The sequence below is a fragment of the Pongo pygmaeus genome, chromosome 21 (assembly GCF_028885625.2).
Source record: "Pongo pygmaeus isolate AG05252 chromosome 21, NHGRI_mPonPyg2-v2.0_pri, whole genome shotgun sequence".
NCBI lineage: Eukaryota > Metazoa > Chordata > Mammalia > Primates > Hominidae > Pongo > Pongo pygmaeus.
In genome coordinates this window covers 3,284,896-3,308,399 of record NC_072394.2, presented here as the reverse complement: position 1 = coordinate 3,308,399, position 23,504 = coordinate 3,284,896, and the positions used below count along the sequence as shown (strand labels likewise).

Sequence of the window (23,504 nt, the reverse complement as noted above, 5' to 3'; positions counted from 1 at the left end):
TTATCAGGTACATGCTATTCCCCAGCACTGTGTGATGTACAGAGGAGGCATCAAACTGAAGTCTACCTAGGAAGCCTCCCATCTACTGGGGTAAACAGGACATACACACAAGGAATAGTTACACAAAGCTGCGTAAGATTAAATGTCAAAGTTAGCTGCATAGAAATCAAAGGATTCTTATTTTATTTATTTATTTATTTATTTTGAGAAATGAGACATGAGTGTGGCTTTGTTTGGAATATAGGAGCTAAAAGCGAGAGTGTTAGTATCATCAGGAACTGCATCAGGCCTGAGTTCACTCTTCCCTGGCTCTGTGGCCTTCAATAAGTATTTTATCCCCTGAAAATGGCAGCTTATTCATCTGCGCAATGGGGACAATAGTAGAGTCTACTCTCTGGGCCTGGTATGGGGGGGAATTGAAATGATCCATATGAAAGGCTTAGCAATGTGTCCAGCACATGGCAGACACTCAGAGATGTTGAAAAGAAAGTTGGAGAAAGAGGGAAAGGAGCCCTTGTCAGAGAATTAATGAAGCAGGACTAAGAATGCACTTCTAAGGCATGGTTGTTTATAAGCTGCTTGGAGAACTCTTCTCAAACCGTGCTAGCAGATGGGTCATAATTCATCACTGAAAAAGGACACAGGAAATCTGGGTGATTTTTTTGTTGTGGTTTCCATAAGTTATCTGTAGAGCCAGATGAGCACATATGAATCTCTTCTGGCTTTCATTCATCAATTGCACATTGACGGAGCACCTCCTAAGTCCACACATCTTTCCTCACTTGATGCTTTAGCTACCCACATCACAGCGCCTCCTTCAGTGGCACTAATGAACGGAAGGATCTTGCTCATGTTGTCCAGCTCTTTCCAGATGGCTTACCTGGAGCTGGCTGGCTGTGGAGAGCCTGGGAGGGTGGTTTGGGTGTCAGGGTTGTGGTGTGATTCACCCCGTTTTCTGCTGGAGTCGTTCTTGCTTCACTTGGAGCCTCTGATGGTGTTTCTCCAGGATCAGCCTAAAATTATAAATACCCTTTCATTTTCCACATTTCTTTTTATTCTTTTCTTGCCTTCCTAAACCAACAAGGCTACATTTTGCAGCATCTTCACAATTCTGTTGGAGTTGGAAATATCAAATTTGATTCTCCCTAGAAAGCAGGGTTAAAACAGCATAGTGTTGAGCCATGACTACGGGAGGTTAATTGTATTAAAGTCTCCAATTTTTACACCAACCTATGTCTATGCCCGTTGGTGGTGCCCTTCCACACTGACTCTGGACCAGACCATGTGATTTGCTTTCGTTAATCAGAGAATAGCAAACTTGATACAAAAGACCCTTGCAAATTTTTCCACTGTTTCTCAGGGCCCTATTATAGCAATGGAGGATGAGAGGTCTGAGTCATCCTGGTCTCTCATCCAGCTCTTCTGGAGGAGAGCTGAGTCATCCTGGTCAAGGATGTCCTGGACCAGCCAGTCCCCAGCTGAGCACATACACTTGAGTGAACCCAGCTGAGATGAGCTGAGTCTATGAGTCTGGTCTGGATCTGCAGACCTGCCCAGCTGACCAGATAATGCATGAAAAATAATAACTAGTTGATGTTATAAGCTGCCAAGTTTGGGGTTGTTTTACAGAATTAGCTAATTGATGTGAGGGATAAGAACACACATTTTGGAGCACAGCTTGCCTGGGTTCAGATTCCGGCCCTGCAATTTACCAGCAGTGTGATTTTGGGCAGTTCACTTAACTCTCTGTGCTTCAATTTCTTTATCCTTATAGATGAAGACAGGTGTTTACTGGGGATCATAATATTATCTTATTAGATTGTTTAGATGATTAAATAAGTTAATACTTATAAAGTACTTAGAATTGTTTCTGGCACAGAGTAAATATGTGGATGTTAAATAATGTGAAAGTTGTCAGAATCTAAATGGAGTCCCTTATATTAAAACAACAACAACAACAACAAAAACCCAGAAAACTCTGACAAAAAGAGCCGGGGAATGTCATAAAGAGAAGGTTCTCACTCATAAATGCCTGATAAGAAAAACTCTCACAAAAGACTCTGCAAAAACCATCATCTTGTACAAAGGCCATAGCAACTTTACACAAAAAATACTTCTGTGAGGACACCTGCCTAGCAACTCCCTGTCCAACCTCAGACTGATGTCACTCTTGTTACTGATCCTTGTAGCCAAGGATAATCATCTCGAAACAATTATGTAATTCTCCTCATTTATCCTTTAAAAACCTTTGTCTTCCTTCCCTCCCTGACTAAGCACATAATTTAGTACGCCCTATTCTTAAATAATATCATTTTCTTTTAGAGAGCATCTGTTTGTTATTTATGTTGACATAAAACAAATAAAACATTTACGCTTGTGGAATACTACCAATGAATAATAATAATAAATGCATTGAAACGTGAAATCTTCATTCGACACTCTCCAGCAGCTAATTCAACATACCTTATACAGAGTAAACAGCTTAAAAATGTTTGTTGAATAAATGCTGATCCTTATAAAATAATTGCCTACATACTCTTTTAATGTTGCTTTTCAATGCGCTAAATTCTCTGTAACTCTTTATCAGAACTGCCTTCCAAGTCCCTGGCAGGTTTTACTGACAATGAGGCTATCCCAATGTTCTACTTTGTAGCACATTTAAAAAATACATTAGGAAATATATTTTTCCAGAATTCATTTGGAGCCCAACATTGTGACATTTTGGCATGTCATTACAGATGAAAAATTGACCTATAATAACCTTCTTATAAAAAGTAAGATAAGAGTGAAAATAGTGACAATGATTGTCACCAGTGGCTTTTAATCTGTTTCCCAAATCATCTTTAAAGCATCTTCCAAAACTGCATTAAGTGATGGCAGAACTTATTTTAATTCAACAAATCATCCCTGCTTGTTTACTACACCCTGCTCAATGCTGGAGGAGCCCTTAGTAGCAGTGGCTGGACATCAGTTAGGGGAGACAGGAGCCTAAACAAGTAACCGGGGCAGCCTGTATAGCTCACTATGGCAGAATCTTTCTTTTGAAAAATGACTACTTCTGATGGGTAAGTACCAGTATGGTCACACTGTTTAGTTACATCCGGCAGAAAAATTATCCCTAGAATTATATGCAAAGGGAAAGGATTGTGTATGTTTTGTTCAGCAAGACATTGCAAACTGGAAACTCATGGTCCCAATGGAGTACATGGATGCATTTTCTTTGGCTCAACCAATGTTGTCAAATCTTTTAATTAAGGTGGTCTTATACTGAAACAATGGATTTCTTGCTTCCCTTGAAAAACTAGATTTGACTACATGGGACCTATACACCCACAGTGGGTGGTTCTTTGGCTTAAATACAGCAGGGGTAACGGTTTCCTGGCCTCCCAGCTGAAGAGGGTGCCCATGGTATTAAACTCAGCTGCTTTAGAAAGCAGGTAGGAAGATGTCCCTGTTCCGTGGGGATCTGACCTTCCCCATTATATCCAAGTTGGTTTCTAAAACCATGTGGGGAATGAACCAGATTCTTCCCAATGTGACAGCTCACTAAAATTAGCCCTCTGAAAAACGATAGAGGAAAAGAAAATTTTGATGGAGGAAAGAATGGAAGTTAGGGAAAACCAGCTTCTGTGAAAGTAATAATGGTGGCTTTTTTTTTTTGGCAACTAGAATTAGTGTCTTGAGGTGTTAGACTGGAGGTGCATTCAAACTGGATCCAACAAGTTTATTTTTAGCTTTGCATTAGGTTTTCAGATACTCCATGTAGTTGTATGCCCTTGGGAAACCAAGTTCAGTTGTCAATTTGAGTCAAATAAAGGAAAAAATAAATCTCTGCTTATCAAGGGCATGTGAGACAAAGCCTCCACCTTCCAAAAAGGGAGGTACTATATAAAATCAAAGATATTTTTAAAAAGCAGATAGATGTTAAGTAAACATTCAGGCAAATACTTTATTTTTGCAGTCGGGGATAAAGGGGGCACCAAGGGTTGGTGCTGGACTTTGAAGTAGGCTTTGGAGAAATGCTTAGTCCAGGGGTCACACCTGGTGATGTCTCCACGTAGAGTGGACTGTGTCACTCTCAGGACACAACCCCTAAGGATACTATTCACACTGCAGAGTAATAGGCAGTTAATGGAAATGATAGAAACCAGTGAAGTAGATTTAATGCAATAGGGCAAAGTGAGGTCATGTCCAGAGCAGGAGAGAGACAGCCTGTAAATGGGGCAGTTGCTGCTGTTCATTTTTATCCTATTGCCACCCAGGTTTTGAGAAAAATGGAAAAACTAAATTTTTGAGTGAACTCTCCCAGTTTCCAATCACTGAGAAGCCAAACAGAGCACATCTTCAGACTGCATTTGGCCCAGAAGTTGCCAATCTGTACCCTCTGCCAGGAGGAGCAGAGTTTGCCTGGAATTCTGAGATGGTGCAAGAGTGAGCCATGCATCCTTAGCAATGCTGAAGGGACAGGGCTGTGCTGGGAACTCGGTAGGCCGGGAGCCAACTAGTCTGCTGCCCACAACTCCTTACCTTCTCGCCCCAGTGGCCAAGCAAAGGCATAGAGAAGAGGGTCAGTAATGAGGACATTAAACACTGGGCTAAGGAATTTGGAGATCCTTGCATAGTCTGACTCTTGTCAGGGACCTCATGATTTTCTGGAGACAGATGATATATACAAGTTAAGTCAGTGGTCCCCAGCCTTTCTGGCACCAAGGACCAGTTTCATGGAAGATAATTTTTTCATGGACCAGGGGGAGAGGAGGTTATTGAGGGGATGGTTTCAGTATGACTCAAGTGCATTATATGTATTGTGCACTTTATTTCTATTATTATTGTTACATTGTACTATATAATGAAATAATTATACAACTCACCATAATGTAGAATCAGTGGGAGCCCTGAGCTTGTTTTCTTGCAACTAGATGGTCCCATTTGGGGGTGATGGGAAACAGTAACAGATCATCATGCATGAGATTTGCATAAGGAGCACACAACCTAGATCTCTCACATGTGCAGTTCACAATAGGGTTCACAGTCCTATGAGAATCTAATGCCACTACTGATCTAACAGGAGGCAGAGCTCAGGGGGTAATTTGAGTGATGGGGAGCAGCTATAAATACAGATGAAGCTTTGCTTGCTTGCCCACCTGCTGCTTTCTTCCTGCTGTGCGGTCCGGTTCCTAATAGGCTATGGACCAGTGGGGATGCCTGAGTTAAGTAAGATTCTATAACATATATATGTGACTAATGTTTAAACTTTTTTGCTAAGGGGTTTAGACACTTTTTTTTTTTTTTGAGATGGAGTCTCACTCTGTCACCCAGGCTGGAGTGCATTAGTGCAATCTTGGCTCACTGCAACCTCCACCTCCTGGGTTCAAGCAATTCTCCTGCCTCAGCCTCCCGAGTAGCTGGGATTACAGGCATGCACCACCATGCCCAGATAATTTTTGTATTTTTAGTAGAGACAGGGTTTCACCATGTTGGCTAGGCTGGTCTCAAACTCCTGACTTCAAGCGATCCACCTGCCTCGGCCTCCCAAAGTGCTGGATTACAGGCGTGAGCCAACCTGCCCAGCCCATAGATACACATTTTAATTGACTCCATTTACCGAATGGAGACTGCAATTAGAAGTGGCTGTAGATCATCCTGGGTTAGACACTGTTATATACAACAGCTTTTTCACAGCCAGTCAGTGTAGGTAACACGCACAGTACCATAATAAAGCAAAAAAATCGGAGGTGTTATTAAAAGTCTTTACTAAAAACTTTATTAAAAGTCATGTAACTTGCCAGAGGTCACACGGGAAACTGTGAACAAGTATTTGAATATGTACTATATGCTAAAGACTAAATTTTTCTATTGCAGCAATCCACTCTATGATAACAGCAGCTTAAGGAACCGTAATAATAACTTAACTTGCTGCTGAGCTAGAGATGTATACATGTAAACATAATTCTCAAAGAACTACCCTGTTGCACTAAAAAGGCATCTGTATATACAAAGTTAAATAAGTTAAGCAAAACAATGGCTGAAAATGTACTCCTATAGGAGTACAATACTAAAATTGAACTTTCTGATATTATGATTGAAAGATCGAATAATTCCACTATATGGATCTGTAAGCCAAAGTGCAAGAACCAAATTCCTTATCCCACTCAAGAGAATCAGCAGAAGTCAATATTTTATTTCTCCCCGATTATTTGTTTTTATGAGTGAATAAAAATCTGGTACTGGAAATTGTGATAGAAACAGAAACTAGGAATGCCTAGTTTCTTAATTTGATTCAAAGACTTAAATTCCAATTAAGCAATTATCAAGGAAAGAAGGTTCAGAAGGTGGTAATACTTTAGTCGCATTAACTAGATTTTTCTTAGGTGGGTAGTGGAAAAAAAAAAGTGCAGAATGAACCACAGAAGTAAGTTCCTGCCCTCTAGTGGCCAAATGCAATCATTGCAATATCTTTTTCTTCAAAATATGCCTAAATTGAATGTTAAAATTAAATATAAAAAGAATTTATACGCTCCCTAATTCCAAAATGAACGCAAGTGCATTGAAAATAGAATACAGATGGACCAGTAAAATGGTAACTGAAAAGATCATTTTTATAAGTTTTATAGGAGGAAAAGCCATTTGATGTGCTGGTTGAAAAGATTTCCATCCTGGGCATTGAAAGTTTGGATCTGATGGTTGAGCAGCAGAGAATTAGGATTTGGAGGATTTAACTGAATGTTTAACATGGTAAGTGAAGGGTCTTTCAAATATCATATGTATTACCGGGCTATTAGAGGTGTTGGATCATGCTTTCCTTGTCTGAGTCATCTAAAGAGTGCAGTTCCGGCCGGGCGCAGTGGCTCACGCCTGTAATCCCAGCACTTTGGGAGGCCGAGGCGGGTGGATCACGAGGTTAGGAGATCGAGACCATCCTGGCTAACATGGTGAAACCCTGTCTCTACTAAAACTACAAAAAAAAAAAAAAAAAAAAAAATTAGCCGGGCTTGGTGGCAGGCGCCTGTAGTCCCAGCTACTCGGGAGGCTGACGCAGGAGAATGGCGTGAACCCGGGAGGCGGAGCTTGCAGTGAGCCGAGATCGCGCCACTGCATTCCAGTCTGGGCGACAGAGCGAGACTCCGCCTCAAAAAAAAAAAAAAAAAAAAAAAAGAGTGCAGTTCCTTCTGTGTAGCTGATGAGGATGACAGCATCTTGCTTTGGATGGGTACCACATGGGTAAGAGGCAGGGCCATCAGTTTTTCCAGCGTATTATGGGTGAGTCTCATAATTTCATCATGCAGAAATCCACTCTACTCAGGACAAATATTGTCAGAAAGTAGCTTTGTTAGAGCCAGCCTTTCCCTTAAGGAGGAGCTTCTTCAAACACGAGTACAATTTGTACCTTGAATTTCTATTAGTTGAATGAAATTAGATAATGTATCTGCCTCATATTTCTAAGAAATTCAGAATCATTCTTACAAACTTTGTCCTGCTGTATGCACTCCCAAATGTTTAGGAGTGAAGTATACTGATGTTTGCAACCTACTATAAAATGCATCATATTGAACCAAGATGGACAGATAAATGGATAGAGAGATTTATATGTGATCAAGTGAAAGCATCAAAATTTTAATTATGGAATCCAGGTGGCTGATATATAGGTGTTCCTTGTACAGCTCTTTCAATGTTAGCTTAGAATTTTTCATAATGAAATATGTTAAAACTCCTAATTTTGAAGAGTCTACCAGGGTGAGTTAGAAGCAAGAGACAGCTTTAATGAGCTGGATAAATACATCTGTTGACTTCAGTTTTTTGAGCTTCTTCATTAACACCAAGTAAAGTACTTTTGGTGTTTTGCACAGTTAATGTACAGCAAGTTCTTCCAGTGGTAGCTGGAGCATGGGTTCAAGTGAATCTTGACACAGCATGGCCGTGTCATCATATAAGCACTCACATGAGTCAACAGCATTCACATGGTATCATTTTGTTGAACATTAGTAACAGCTGCAATTTTACACATAGATGTATAAATTTTATAATGTCACTCTCTTCCTCCAAGTTGTAAGGGCTATGAGAGCATCTGATTTTCCTCAGCATTACATATATAATGGCCATCAGAGTGACTGACACATAGTTGTGTTTTTTTAAAAAAACATATATTGAATGAATGAATGAATAATTCATATTTAGTTTCCTGTTAGTACATAATAAATAGCTCAACTATTAATGGCAAAGTCCTGAAAGTAAAGAACTACCTAAATGTTATGCTAAAATAAAAAAATTTGAATGAATGAATAAATCAGTGAATGAAAAGAGTGAAGATGCTACTTTCTGCTGTCTGTAACAAGTTTGTATTTAATGCATAATAACAGCAGGTTACTCAGAAGGCCATCAAAGGGTAAAAGAACAGGGCTCTGCTGACCCTTTTATATGTGTTACATATATAAACTTTAATATATATGTATATAAAAAGTTCCTACCAACTTGAATTTATTAGAAGTGTTTTGATACAGTTTACAAAGGATTCAGAAGGAATGAACTCTTGGCTGTTAGGTAGAAATCATGGATTTCTCTTTTTAAAGGAAAGTAGACCAACAACTCTTTATGTTAATTTTGTGGAAATATATCTTTGAAATTAATTAAGTCAAATCATTTGGTAAGGACTATGGTCAATCACTCGCGGGGCAAATTCTGGATAATTCTCAGAAAAAGTGTCTCCTGGAGCCCTTCCCAGGTTTCTGTGATTAAGCTGACATTTTTAGAGTGGATGGAATTAATGGGTTTCATCTGGGGAGAGCCACACTCTTGCGAAAGAAAGATGCAGGGCTTCAAAGCAGCGGTTCTTAATGTGTGGTCCCTAGACCAGCATCAGCTTCACTGCAGATTGTTAGAGATGCAAATTCTTGGGTCCACCCCAGATCTACTGAATCAGAAACATTGGCTATGACGCCCATCAATATGTGTTTTAGGAAGCCATCTGGGTGATTCTGGTACATGCTAAAGTTTGAGAGCCCTGCTAATCCAAATATGGTCCATGGGCCATAAGCATCACCTGGAAGCTTGTTAAATATGCAGTGTTTTGTGATCTGCGCCAGACCCGTTGAATCTGAATCTGCATTGTAACAAGATTCTCAAGTGATCTGTATGCACGTTTAAAAAAATAAATTTTATTGTGTAAATTCAAGGCATACAACATGATGTTATAAGATACCTATGTACAGTAAAATGGTTACTATAAGGGAACAAATAGACATATCCATCATCTCACATAGTTACCCACTTTGTCCCCCTGTGGCAAGAACAGCTATAATCTATTCATTTAGAAAAAATTCTGACTATGATACACGATTGTTAATTATAGTCCTCATGCTGTACATTAGATTTTTTTACTTGTTCATCCTACACATTTCCTGCTTTGTATGCTCTGACCTACACCCCCCTATTTCCTACACCTGTATGCACATTAAAATTTGAGAAGCCCTGCTCTAAAGCAAAGTGAAAAACTTCATCATTAATTGAGAGCCATGATTTTATAATTGGACATGACATGGATATTTAAGTTACTGTACTCATCCCTATTTTAGGCAGATGAACCCAAAGCCCCTCATTAGAATCCATTGAAATTTCAGAAATTTTTATGGAGGATATTTGCAAAAGCAGTTGAATTGAACCAATCATTGACCAGTTTCAATTCAAGTGAATGAATGGTTTTTTCTTGATACATATTTAAAAAGACCCTAGTTCTTCAACTTATTGGCCGTTGATATTAGGCACCAAATCACTCTACCATAATGAGCAATTGTTCCCTTCTCTAAAAATGAGGATTACTATGGTTTTCCTAGTTAGGACCCAGTTTTATCCAAGGCATCCAATGAAAGTGCATTGTGAATGCCAAATCTGTACAGTATAGAAATGAAAGAGATAGTGTCATTATTTAAAGGAAAACCTTTTCTTTTTACTGTATTGAATGCTTCAAAGTTCAGGGATTTTGATAAACTATTGTTTCTATAAATTAATATCTTGCAAATTTATTATTTGAGGAGGAAGATTTGAAGGAGGAAGAATTTTATTTAAAGATAATCCAAAATGAGCTGGAAACCTCATCTTTGATTTTAGTGTCAAGTTCTTAAATTGTGAATGAAATATCAAGCTTCTGTTTTGAATAATTAAATGGTATCCAAGGCCTTGGGCAAAACGTTGTTAACCTTATGAAAGCACTACCTTGGATTTTTTTGATGTCACATTATTTTATTGGTGGAATTCATATCATTATTAAAATAATCAAATTGGGGCCATACACTGAATTAGGAAATATTTACCAATAATTTTATTTTATTTTATGTATTTTTAAGAGACATGGTCTCTGTTGCCCAGGCTAGGGTGCAGTAGTGCATTCACAGTTCATTGAAGCCTCTGCCTTCTAGACTCAAGCGATTCTCCTGCCTCAGGCTCCCGAGAAGCTGGGACTACAGGCATGTGTTAGCACACCCAGCTAATATTTGCAAACAATTTTTGATGAATTTCAGCTCACTCACAAGAACATGTGAGTCAGACAATATAAAAAGTAGGCCCTTTGGAATAAATAAACTTTTAGTATTACCAAACAACTTTTCCTTTTCAACATCAATATTACAGGAAGACCACTCACACATTTCCACTTGCAGGATGAAACACAGATGATGTTGGGAATTCTTGTGAACAATTTTGGCCTTGAGGGCTGGGTAAGATTTGTAGTGTCAGGTACTCTGTCTTAGATGACAACTTTCCCAAGTATGGAAATGAATGCTTGGCAAATGAATATAGCTTTTGTAACTTCCAAGTTGAGGGATATGTATTTTGGCCAGCCAATGCACAAATCAATCAAATAGAACCCACAAAGATAAACCTAACTTTCTGAAGAATAAGTTCTTACAACATCCAGTGATTAAAGGGGTGAAGTTGTTGACATTCAACCAAAAATTCAATCAAAAGATGTTACTATTTAAGGTAAAGGTCTTATATCCTGTGCTCACTCATTCAGGTAACCTGCTATGGAGGACAGAAAGATGAATGAAGGGCCCATCCTTGTTAAAGGTTACCAGAAAATTACAGCTTTGTTACAGAGGTAGTGCGTGTGTGTGGTGGAGATGCTTGTTAAACTGTGCTCCAAGGACCAGCAGTATCCCATCGCTTGGGGGCTTATTAGAGATGCTGAGTCCCAGGCCCTACCCCAGACCCAGTGAACCAGGATCAGCAATTTATCATGATGCCCTGGTCTTCACACTTAACGTGCAGAAGTGCTGATGTGGAACATGAGTTGTAGAACCAGATTGCCTGGGTTTCCATCCTAACTCCTTTCTTTACTAATTGTGTGGCACAGGGCAAGTAATTTAACTCCTCAGTGCCTTAGTTTCTTCATTTGTTAAGTGGAAATAATGGTAATTAGGACATCCGGAGGTTTTAAGACTTAAGTGAGTGAATACAGTAAAAGCTTCACGGCCAGGCAGGGTGAATCACCCCCGTAATCTCAGTGCTTCGGGAGGCGGAAGTGGGAGGATTGCTTGAGCTGGGAGTTGAAGACCAGCTTGGGCAACATATTGAGACCCTGTCTTGAGAAAAGAAAAATAAAATAAAGGGCTCAATATAGTGTCAGATATACAGTAAGTACTCAGTAAATGCTCATTATATTTTTTCTTTACTTCTCTAACATTAAAAAAGTCATGTTCAAATATTGCATTTATGACATTATTATCAAATAGCATTTCCTAATAAATGTATTGGATATTTACTTTTTCCTTTTATAGGTATTTTAAAAATAGAAAAAAAGTGTTATGATATTTCACTAGGCATCTCTATAATTACATTATTCGGTCTGTAAAACATTTAAAAAATTATTTTAAAAAATGTGCATAGAGGCCAGACACGGTGGCTCATACTTATAATCCCAGCACTTTGGAAGGCCAAGGCAGGTGGATCACCTGAGGTCAGGAGTTCGAGAAGAGCCTAGCCAACATGGTGAAACCCTGTCTCTACTAAAAAGACAAAAATTAGCCACGTGTGGTGGTGGGTGCCTGTAGTCCCGGCTACTTGGGTGGCTGAGGCAGGAGAATCGCTTGAACCCGGGAGGCAGAGGTTGCAGTGAGCCGAGATCATGCCACTGCACTCCAGCCTGGATGACAGAGCGAGACTCTGTCTCAAAAAACAAACAAACAAAAATGTACATAGGAAACATGCTAGAAGGATATACATTAAAAATGTTAACAGTATTTGCAGAATTAGAGGGTTTTAAAATTTTATTTCTTTAGTTTACTATGTTTTTAAATTTTTCTATGTGACTTTTTATTTAGAGGAATTAACTGTGAATGTTATACTTTGTTAGGATTCAGTTAGGCACTTATTCTACAACTTGACTAATCTACCACTCTGAATTTACAAAGACAAAATAAATCCAATAACAAATCTTTATTATTCCTTAACTTCCAACCATTATTCAGATAATATGTAACCTAAATATTATACATATATTATACACATAATATATGTATACACATAATATATTACACATATATACACAAAATATATACACATATATGTTACACATATATTACACATATATACACATAATATATTACACATATACACATAATATATGTATACACATAATATATTATACACATAATATATGTATAATATAATCTGAATAATGTATTTTCGCCTTATCTGAAATAAATATGTATTGTTCAAATCATGGGGGAAATTCCACTTTCTTATCTATTTGGTTTATAAATTACTCTAGAAATAATTTATAGGACTATTAAACATCTGGTAATATTTTGCAGTCCAATGATGTTTTTAATGTTCAAATAGAAATGACCTTTAGAAGCACCACATTAAAATGATGATACTAAAAAAGTCTTTGCTGCTAAAATAGTGTCCCAGTGCCTGCCACGTCCTAGATAGAATTTTCTTTAGAGAAAACCACAGTTACTTATTTTCAGTGGCGTCATTCAAACAAACTTACATTATTCCAAGACACGAAAAAAGACACACTGATGCTCAAAGTGTGAAATGACTTTTCTTTCCTAGCATTACATGTTAAGGGCAAATGATTTTTTTTTCCTTGAGTTGTAAAAATGAGGCCAGTTAAGAGTTTAGATATGTCAAAGGAAAAAAAGTCATATTTTCTCTATTAGACCAATATAGACTCCATGTGATTCAATGCCTCTAAAATTTTTTCTAAAACTGAAAAATGTCCAAATACTGTCCAAATTTAAACAATATTATACATTTCTAAAAATGCTTTCTGATCAACTTTAAGAAAAGAAAAACAAAAATAAGATTGACCTAAAACTCTACTTCTATATTTTTGTACATTTTATCCTCCTAAAATAACTTTTTGATGGTGCAAAGATAAGGTTTTCAAAGGACATCAATTTGTGAAAAGAGCCCTACAACCTCAAAGGCCTTATGTCTCCCATTCTTTAGAGTGACATTTTCCCCTAGTCATTATAGAAATGATCTCTGAAGCACCATTAGTAAAATGTTCCATTAAGAGACCTTTAGCTCAATTGCTGTATCAAATCGGGGTCATACACTGAATCAGGAAATATTTACAAATTATTTTATTTTATTTTACTTTATTTTATTTTATTATTTCATTTCATTTTATTTTAATTTAATTTAATTTAATTTAATTTTATTTTATTTTTAAGAGACATGGTCTCTGTCGCCCAGGCTAGGGTATAGTAGTGCATTCATAGTTAATTGCAGCCTCTGTCTCCTGGACTCAAGCAATTCCCCTGCCTCAGGCTCCCGAGTAGCTGGGATTACAGGCATGTGTCAGCACACCCAGCTATTTGAAACAATTTTAGATAAATTTCAGCTCACTCACAAGAACATGTGAGTCAGACAATATAAAAAGTAGGCTGAAATATGGTAGTGTTGAAATGTTCTCTTGAAGCAAGTGCTTATTCCTTAGAGACAATGGCTAACTAATGGGTTAAAGTTGATAATCTAAAAAGTATTTCCTCTAAATACTGAAAATACATGTAATTTCACTTGAAAATGCTTTTGTTTAACCTCTATTTCTTACAGAATAAAATACATCCAGTTGAAAAAAGACATTCCTGTTTTCTTTTTTTTTTAGCTTTTATTTTAGGTTCAGGGGTACACACAAGGGTTTGTCATATAGGTGTGTCATAGGGGTTTGGTATTCAGATAATTTTGCCACTCAGGTAATATGCGTTGTACCTAATAGGTCCTGTTTTCTATTTAGAGAAGAATGCTATTAATAGTGATTTATTTATACCTATGTAAATTATCTTTACCTTTAATTATACTTTATTAAATATGAGATTAAGTAAAGCCGGAAAAAGAGAAAAGAATTTGAGAACCTTTTGTGGATTTCCAAAGAGAGAAATTAATTTCATACTGATGGTCATATGAGTAAAATGAGAAACTCATAGAATAGTCTTAATCTTTTAAAGACCATGGAAAAGAGAAAAAGCACTATTATAACTGAAGAAATATCAGAATGAGAGGTGTAACTATTTTCAAATATTTAAATTCTTAATTAATTTTGATTAAGAATTAATTCAGAAAGGGAACCCATTCTTGTATTTATTTATAAAACAGCATGCTACTTAGCATTGCTGGTTTCCCTAGAAGCAGAAGTGGACATGAGGATTCTTGAGCACATGAGTTACTGAGAGAATGGTCTCAGGAAAAAACTGCAGGGAGGTGAGGCAAGCAGGTTAAGACAGGGAAGAAGATAAGTCGAAATGTGGCCTCAGGCAAACTCCAGTCTCAGACTGATCCCACAGGGTGCTCTGAAGCATGAATTGCAACATAGAAGTTGCCCACCACAAACAAGGTACTGAGCTATGATTCTCCCAAATGGGATTTATCCCAGAGATGCAAGGATGGTTCAACATATGCAAATCAATCAATGTGATACATCATATCAACAGAATGAAGGAAAAAAAAACCCACATGATCATTTCAATTGATGTTGAAAAAGCATTTGATAAAATTAAACATTGCTTCTGATAAAAACCCTCAAAAAAACCCCACCTGGGTATAGAAGGAACATACATCAACACAATGAAAGCCATATATAACAATTCAACAGCTAGTATCAAACTGAATGAAGAAAAACTGAAAGCCTTTCCTCTGAGATCTGGAATAAGACAAGGATGCTCACTTTCACCACTATTACTCAACATAGTACTGGAAATCCAAGCTAGAGCAATTAGACAAGAAAATAAAATAAAGGGCATCCAAACTGGAAAAAGTCAAATTATTCCTGTTTGCAGATAATATGATCTTATATTTGGAAAAACCTAATGACTCCACCAACAAACTATTAGAACTGATGAACATTCAGTAAAGTTGCAGGATTAAAAATCAGTGTACAAAAATCAGTATGTCTGTATCAAAATATCAAATGCACCCCGTAACATATATGCCTACTATGTACCCATAAATAAAATAAAATAGTGCAGCATTGCAAATATCCAATAACTGGGGACTTAGTAATTAAATTATGGTGGAGCTATATGATAGAAGGCTATGAGTTATTAAAAGTCATGTCATAGAAGAATATTTAATGACATGGACAATGAGATACTTAATACTTTTATTTTCACTTAAAACACAGACTGTGAATATTATCCCATTTTATGAAAGAGTAACAATTGTGCATAAAAAGGCTAGATATGTATACACCCCACATTTAATGTGGCTATCTCTGAGTGGATGGGATGTTTGAATTACAGTTGATTTCCTTGTTGTTTTCTTTTATCATTTTTAAGCTTTAAATTTTCTATAATAAATCTAGGATGCTTTAGAAATAAGAAAAACGTTACTTAACAATATCAACTTTAATAGACTATTTAAATGGACTATTTAATGGATAACTATTAGTTATACTTATTAAAACAATTTTCAAGGTTTTTTCCCCCAATACTGACAGTTCTCCATTTTCTATCTTTTTTCTCGAGTTTTTCCTCTGAATAAAATATGAAAATAGCAAATTTTTATCACTTTTAATATTAGTGTCACCCTTAATAATCAAGTTATAATTCACTTTTTTTAAAAGCAAAAAGACTGCCAGTCTACATAGAAGCTTCATATATTTAAACTTCATTTCTACTATTTTTAGACCCTTCCTTAATTATGCTTGGCATTGTGACATCTAATTTGGAATAATATATCAATTATTTGCAGGACATACATTATAATAAATAAATATACCATCTAATAATAACAGTAGACTATGACTCATACTATTTTCCAGGTATTATGTTAAATATTTTATGTATCATAAAAAATCAGAAAAGCACTTTGAAAATCCTGCATACTACATTAAAGACAAAGGGAAACCCTAAATGATTTGATGATTATCTTCCTTTTTAAGTGCCTTCATCACCTTTAATTAGCATGAAATCATGTAGAAAGTTTCATCTGAAATAGCAAGATGTGTGCAGTTTAATTTTATCACAAGATAAGATGCTCGTGGTATCCACAGAATGCCAAAAGAAAATGAAATGTGAAAAATTTAAGTCAATCATCTAGATGTTCTGTGACATGATGCTGAACTCCATGAAAGTGTTGTTCCAATGTGCTATTTCTTCTCCCAAGGTATGTGATATTACTTAGGCAAAGCCAACAAGTAGGTGTGGAGATCATGCTTAATGCTCTATGTGAGATTAAAACACCCTCTCACCTCTTTCTTTACTTCTTCTTCATCTTCCAGTGTCAAAGCAGCCAATTGCTTAGCTCTCTGTTCCATCAGGTTCACATATCGGATTGGGTTTGATAAAGCTTCAATGACGTCTAAATAAGGAAGAGATATTTTAGATCAAAGGTCCTGGAGGTATTGATTATCCATCATTCATCTACTTACTCATCTATCTGACCATCAGTCCATGCATTCATTCATCACCCATCTACCCACCCATCCATCCATCCATCCACCCAGTCATTATCCATCTTCCATTCTTCCATCTACCCATACAACTGTCTACTCCTCTATCCAACACTTTGAACATGGAGAAGGGTTAGCACTCTGTTGAAACTTCAGGAAGAGAGAAATTAAGAGTTTAGTTCTGAGAGTCAAACTGGACAGGCTTCAACTCAGGATCCCTCAATACTCTTGATTCTTTAGTTTCTTTTTGAGGGTCCCATCCATTCCGGCAATGGCCCACACAATTGTCCTATTTGGCCCAAATGATGTTTCATAAATGGAGACATTTTACATAAAAAGCCTGCTTTCCGGACTGTTGGGATAACCCAATGATTTGCCAATATAGTTATTATTTGAAGGGCCATGCCTAGCTGGAATGAGTTATGGCTGCCAACTTTGGATGGACCATGTGCCCCAAGCTTACCATGGTCTGCACTACTCCCCAATCTCTTACACCCAAGCTACTTGGCACTATAAGCATTTACGTTTATGATTCTTGGTTAATTCCTTAAATTTAGGATGTCACTCATGAAAAGAATCAGCATTCTAAAATTGGTGGAAGACAAATTCAGTGTACAGACCTAGACATCTGTTGTAATGGATAACATGAGTTGATAAGTGCTGGGCCCATGAGAATAAGACTAAAAGGGAATAAATATTCAAAAAACTGAGGTGTTGTGATTTTAATTAAAATACATTAAATTAAAATGTATTCACAATGGCTCAAGCAATTTACCTCTAAACATACATACGAAAGTAGAGGTGATTCTGAAGCCAGAATCTCCTGCTTTGTTTGGTTCAGTTTTCCTTCCACTAACCCAAAAATATATGGTGACTCAGACAGAAATACCCCTTTGAGTAAAGGGGTATTTGAATTAAGTTGTTTACCTGCATATGTGTCTGGCACATAGTCTTTCACTTCTATGTAGACAAAGACAGCAGGCAGCGTCAGAGGCTGGTTCCTTTCATTCCTTAGACAGATATAGTGATACCCTGGAAGGTGAGAATAATGCTGTGTAGCACATATTTCCTTTCCCGAATGTTAGTTATAATTATGCGCATCTATGTGATGAAAGCATGTATTTCAGGTTACTTTAGATGAAAAACAAGTCACTTTTTTCATTTTAATAACAGTTATGAATGATAAGTTATTATTTTTCTCATCAGACAAGAAAATATTCATTGTGATTTTTTCCTTTCCAACCATATGTTTTTTCCCACAAAAGATAATTCAAAATCATGTCATAGACTGAATTATTGATCCAAACCTGCCCCCATAACAGAATTATACTTGACATGACTTCTTTTTTTAAAAAATTGTTATTATTATTTTTTGTAGAGACAGGGTCTCATTCTGTTGCCCAGACTGGTTTCAAACTTCTGGCCTCAAGAGATCCTCCTGCCTCAGCTTCTCAAAGTGCTGAGATTATGAGGGTGAGCCACCATGCCCAGCCTTGACGTGATTTCTCGACTTGTGCTTGAGCTTTGCTTTAGTCAACAGTATATTAGTAATTTGGCATAGGTAGAGGCTTAAAATGCACATGCAGAGTTAGACATTCCAATGTTCTGCCAAGAGAAGTCCATATTGTAGAAGCAACTGCCACTTCAGCCTGGACCCCAGAGTGAGCGCATGTGGGACAGACATAGACCCAACCCAAAACCTGAAGCACAGCTATGCTGCTGAGCCCAGGCTAGATCAGCCAAACCTGGCCAACCCACAGACCTATGAGCACGAAGATAAATATTTGCATATAAGTTTTCAGATTGTTTGTTACACATAATTATTGTTGAAAGAGTTGACTAACATTAATACTACAACATGTCACAAAAACATGTAACTAAATCTCATAGCCCTTGTTACATAACAAAATTACAAAGCAGAAAATAGTTTAAGTCATTTTCTAGTAATATTTTAAGCAGTAATGATTTTCTTTGCAACTTTGATAAAAAGTTTCTCAGCACACTACCCATACCTGGCCGAATGGCTTGCACTGGCAAGATACGGTGGCCAATGAATTTACCTCCTTCTTCATAAACTGCTATTCTCAAACAGGCCAGAGTAGGAAGAACCACCTACAAAGGACATTAAGGACACACCTGGTTTTAAGAATGAACAATTCCAAGAAATAATTAGAAAGGTATTATTCAATCAGGACTAGCTTTTCTTTTCTTTTTTCTTTCTTTTTTTTTGAGATAGAGTCTTGCTGTGTCACCCAGGCTGAAGTGCAGTGGCGTGATCTTTGCTCACTGCAACCTCAGCCTCTGGGTTCAAGCGATTCTCCTGTCTCAGCCTTCCAAGTAGCTGGGACTACAGGCGCATGCCCCCACGCCCAACTAATTTTTGTACTTTTTTAGTAGAGACGGCATTGCACCATATTGGTCAGGCTGGTCTCGAACTCCTGACCTCAGGTGATCCACCACCTTGGCCTCCCAAAGTGCTGGGATTATAGGCATGACCCAATGCGCCTGGCCAGGACCAGCTTTTCAGATCCAAGTAGAAGTTTCTACTTAGCTACTTTAGACAAAAAGTTGAGATGTTGCCCCATAAATTTCATTTTCAGAGGAGAAGACATAGGTTGCCAGAGATAGGGCTTCATCTATGTTTTATCACCTTGCCTTAATGAGGCATTTGTTAAAATATAGGCTGTTTTATTTTTACATGAACATTCTCAATGTGGAAATGACAAAAGTTCTATCTTTAAATAAAAAGAGTTTAGTGGTTTTATCACCATGTGAATATTTCGTTTATGTTTTCAAAGCAAATGACTTTTGCATCTTCAAAGTGAAAGCAAAAAAAGTGAAAACAACCATCACTGAAAAACAAGAATAACTTTCAGGATAGGTTTCAAAATACAATTGCTTTATAAATTTGTAAATTCCCATAGTAAGCAAAGAGCAACTACTCATTTCTTTCCTCAGTGTGAAACATCTAAAATATGCAGTTATATCTTATGTCAAGAACATGAAGTCAACTATCTCTTTAAAAATGTATTGTTTACAAAAAACGCAAACTCACATTTATTGAATATTTTCATTGTGCTAGATATTTCTTAAATGTGGTTAATGTATTTACTTATGGAATATTCATAATAACTGTGAGAAGTAAACATTATAGTAAACATTATTATTAAACTCAGTTAACATATGGAAAAATCCCAGAGCACGGAGAGTTTCCATATAGCTATTCTCTTTGCAGAAGACTGGCTTTGTAGATATTTTGGCCAGAAAAAAGCAAAGAGTAGGGTAAAAAGTCTACTTCCCACTGAACTTACTTTCTTCCTTTACATGATAAGCATGTGTGAGGATTTGCTTTTTGGTGAAGAAACAGAAGGGCCCAGTTGAGTGTGAAAGGTTTCAACTTTATTAGATAGAACCCAGACAAGATTGAATGACCAGCTCTCAGAGGCTAGAGATTTTGGGGAATTTAAATAATATTCCTTTTAAAGGAAATATGAATTTTCTTTATCTCAGCCACTATATTATTCCCTACTTCCACTCTACTTCATTTGAGTTATAATTAAAATGTATCATTTATCACTTGTACTATCAGATGATATGAGTTAAATGTATATGTTTTTATGGTCGTCCATTTGAGGCATACTAGAATGAATTGATTTACAATACAATTCTGAAAATCCAAACAAGTGATTAACAGAATTCTTGAAGGGTTTTCAGAATGGTTTTCAAAAGGTAATTGCTTTATAAATATGTAAATTTTCAAATTAAACAACAAATAATTCACCATTTCATTATTTTCTCAGTGTAAAACACCTGAAAAATGCAGTTACAACTCATATCAAGAACATGTGACCAACCTTTTTGAACACAATAGGTTCTTCTTCCCAGACAGGATTCACAGCATTTCCTTGGGATGTTTTGGTCTTAAATGCCTTCCTCCTTGTATCCACAGGCAAACCAAACATATCCACTTCCACGTAAGTCCCAACTTTCTTATCAGAAAGAAACTGACCTGAAATAATCTAGAAAATCAATCAATCAATCAATCCATAAGGAATTTTGATATGCAAATAACAAAGACATAAGAGAATACTTTAAAGAGCCACAAATGCTCTTCAGCGAATGTTGAATTATAAGCAAAATGGAATAGAAGCAAGAGTAGAAATATGATTTCCCTTTCACTTAATGGGTTGTGATATGGTTTGGTTCTATGTTCCTCACCCATATCTCATGTTGAATTGTAATCCTCACATATTTGGGGAGGGATCTGGTGGGAGGTGATTGGATTATGGGAGTGGTTTCTCTCATGCTGTTCTCATGATAGTGAGTTCTCACAAGATCTGATGGTTTAAAAGTGTGTGGCAGTTCCCCCCTCACTCTCTCTCTCCTCCCTTCATGTGAGATATACTTTGCTTCCCCTTCACTTTCCACCATAATTGTAAGTTTCATGAGGCCTCCTCAGACATGCAGAACTGTGAGTCAATTAAACCTCTTTTCTTCATAAATTGCTCAGTCTCAGGTAGTTCTTTATAGCAGTGTGAAAATGGACTAATACAGGTTGGTAGAGGGATATTGAAAATGGTGAGGTTAGAAGTAGTCAATTAATAAGACACAGTATTGCAGGAGGAATAAATGAACTAGTATTCACTTTAAACCATCAAGATAAGTTTATCATTACCTCTAATCTCACATGGTGTCACCATCTTTGTCTAGCTACAGAACTAATGGATGTTATGGACTTAAAAGAGATTTTTAACACTACATATTTATAAATGTCTTCCATGTCTGCCTGTGTTTCTATCCAAATTTTCAAAATCTGAGCTATCCATCAGCTGTCATAAAGGTTAGTGGAGGCAAACAAGATGTGCTTCTGCTGTATACCAGGAAGGGGAAAGCAGGAAGCAAGTGCTGACAGAGCAATCCTGGTGAATCTGGGTTATGTGGTTACAAGAAAATTGCCTACTGGTCAAGAACTTTCTGAGCTCAAGATTGTGAAAAGGGGATGGCATTATGGCTGGGCTCACAATCTGAGGTCAAGATTGTGAAAGGGGACAGAATTATGGCTGGGCCAGAAATCAGACAAAATGGTGGCATGAGAATAGCTATCAAAGGCTGAGTAAAGTCAAAGTCAGCTATATGCTGATGTGGTCAGAAATTCTGAGTAATTCAGAGAGAAAGTCATCAGGAAGGCTCTCTGAATTTGCCCTAGGACAACTGATTTCCCCTGTATGTTCTATTTGGCTTGAGTGCATGGGACCTGCTAGCAACAATCTCTTTGTTTAACTTGAGGTTCTATATGAGAACTATGTCTATAAAATAAGCAAGCATTTCAAAACATGTTTGAAACTTCTAAGTTATGCAAGTCCTACTTGGAATTCAGATGCACAGAAGATTTTGTATGTTTAAGATGTTTGACCAAAGTGGAGTCCTAAACTAAATTCATGACACCAAAACTGCAATGCTCTCATCAGTAACATAGGATGGTAGAACATGATGTGAGCTCACAAGTCCATTCCGGCATTATAAAATCTATGCCAGAAGATGAAAACAAAGGCATAATTGGAAAGTTGTGATCTGCATCTTGGCTCTAGCTATAATGTCAAAGGTAGGACTCTACTGCAGTGAGAACTGTCCATTCAGGGGAGACTGACAGCTCTGGAGCAGCGTCTCCATTCTGGACAGGAGCAGCAGGTTACACTTGTGTGGTGCTCAACTATTTCCCCTTCACAACTCAATGTACTTTCCTGCCTCTGTGTCATTGTTTTATAATTGCTTACTGTCACAGTAGGATTTTCAAGACAAAAAAATAAGCAAACAAATACATTCAAAACAAGACAAATCTGCAAGCAAAGCAAAAATTTTTTTTTTGATAGCTGTCAGAAATTTTTATTTATTTAAAGTAACATTGGTTATTGATTAGACATATATCATTATGGTTTAGGGTATGAGATATAGTGTCCAATGCAGTATTATTAGTTTAATATAGATCTACTCGTGGCAATACTGAACAGTTTCAAGAGATGAATACATAATTTAAATGGGAGAATGACATAACTGCACTTTCATTTCAATGTCTGAGTTTGATAACCAAAAAGACTTGCATTTTTAGATAAACATTTTCTATTTCCCAAATCTCAAGACCTGGGTACAAAATGTAGAGCTGCAGATTTAGGGCCTGAATGGCTGGAGTAGCAGCAAAAATATTATTAATTCAACCGAACTATAACAACAATTGACAAGGATTCTAAAAGTAGCATTCTATCAGTACATGAAGCTTATGAGTTTATCTTAATCACACCTGACAGGAATTAAACAGCCTTTTCTGAAAATAATTTCCTAAAATAAACTCTAATTCTGCCAACTTGAACTCTTTATATATATGGCTTGAAGTAATTTCAAAAGATATAATTATGAGACACTTCCCTGAAATTTTATTCTTTAAACCCTTGATATAAAGTGATGAAAGTTCTAAGGTAAAAATGTGCTCAACTGCTTAGGGTAGAAAGAAATTAGTGAAGCTGTTATAGAAAGCTTTTTACATAGTTTTTCAAATGCCTTTGTTTAAGGTTAATCAAAAAATTACATTTATGTCCAGTAAAAAAATTTCTTAGTTCTA

General features: G+C 36.8%; 1 protein-coding gene across 5 annotated transcripts in view; it reads right to left on the bottom strand.

The window, feature by feature from the left end:
* PLCB1 (phospholipase C beta 1) overlaps positions 1-23,504 on the bottom strand; it is a 749,553-nt gene that overhangs the window by 127,593 nt on the left and 598,456 nt on the right. For all 5 annotated transcript variants that reach the window (XM_054468236.2, XM_063659059.1, XM_063659060.1 and 2 more), the window contains 5 exons: positions 20,746-20,910; positions 18,904-19,003; positions 17,819-17,923; positions 16,691-16,800; positions 881-1,013 (listed from right to left, as the gene is read on the bottom strand). In XM_054468236.2, coding sequence (XP_054324211.1) covers positions 881-1,013; positions 16,691-16,800; positions 17,819-17,923; positions 18,904-19,003; positions 20,746-20,910 — 613 coding nt within the window. The remainder of the gene's footprint in view (positions 1-880; positions 1,014-16,690; positions 16,801-17,818; positions 17,924-18,903; positions 19,004-20,745; positions 20,911-23,504) is intronic.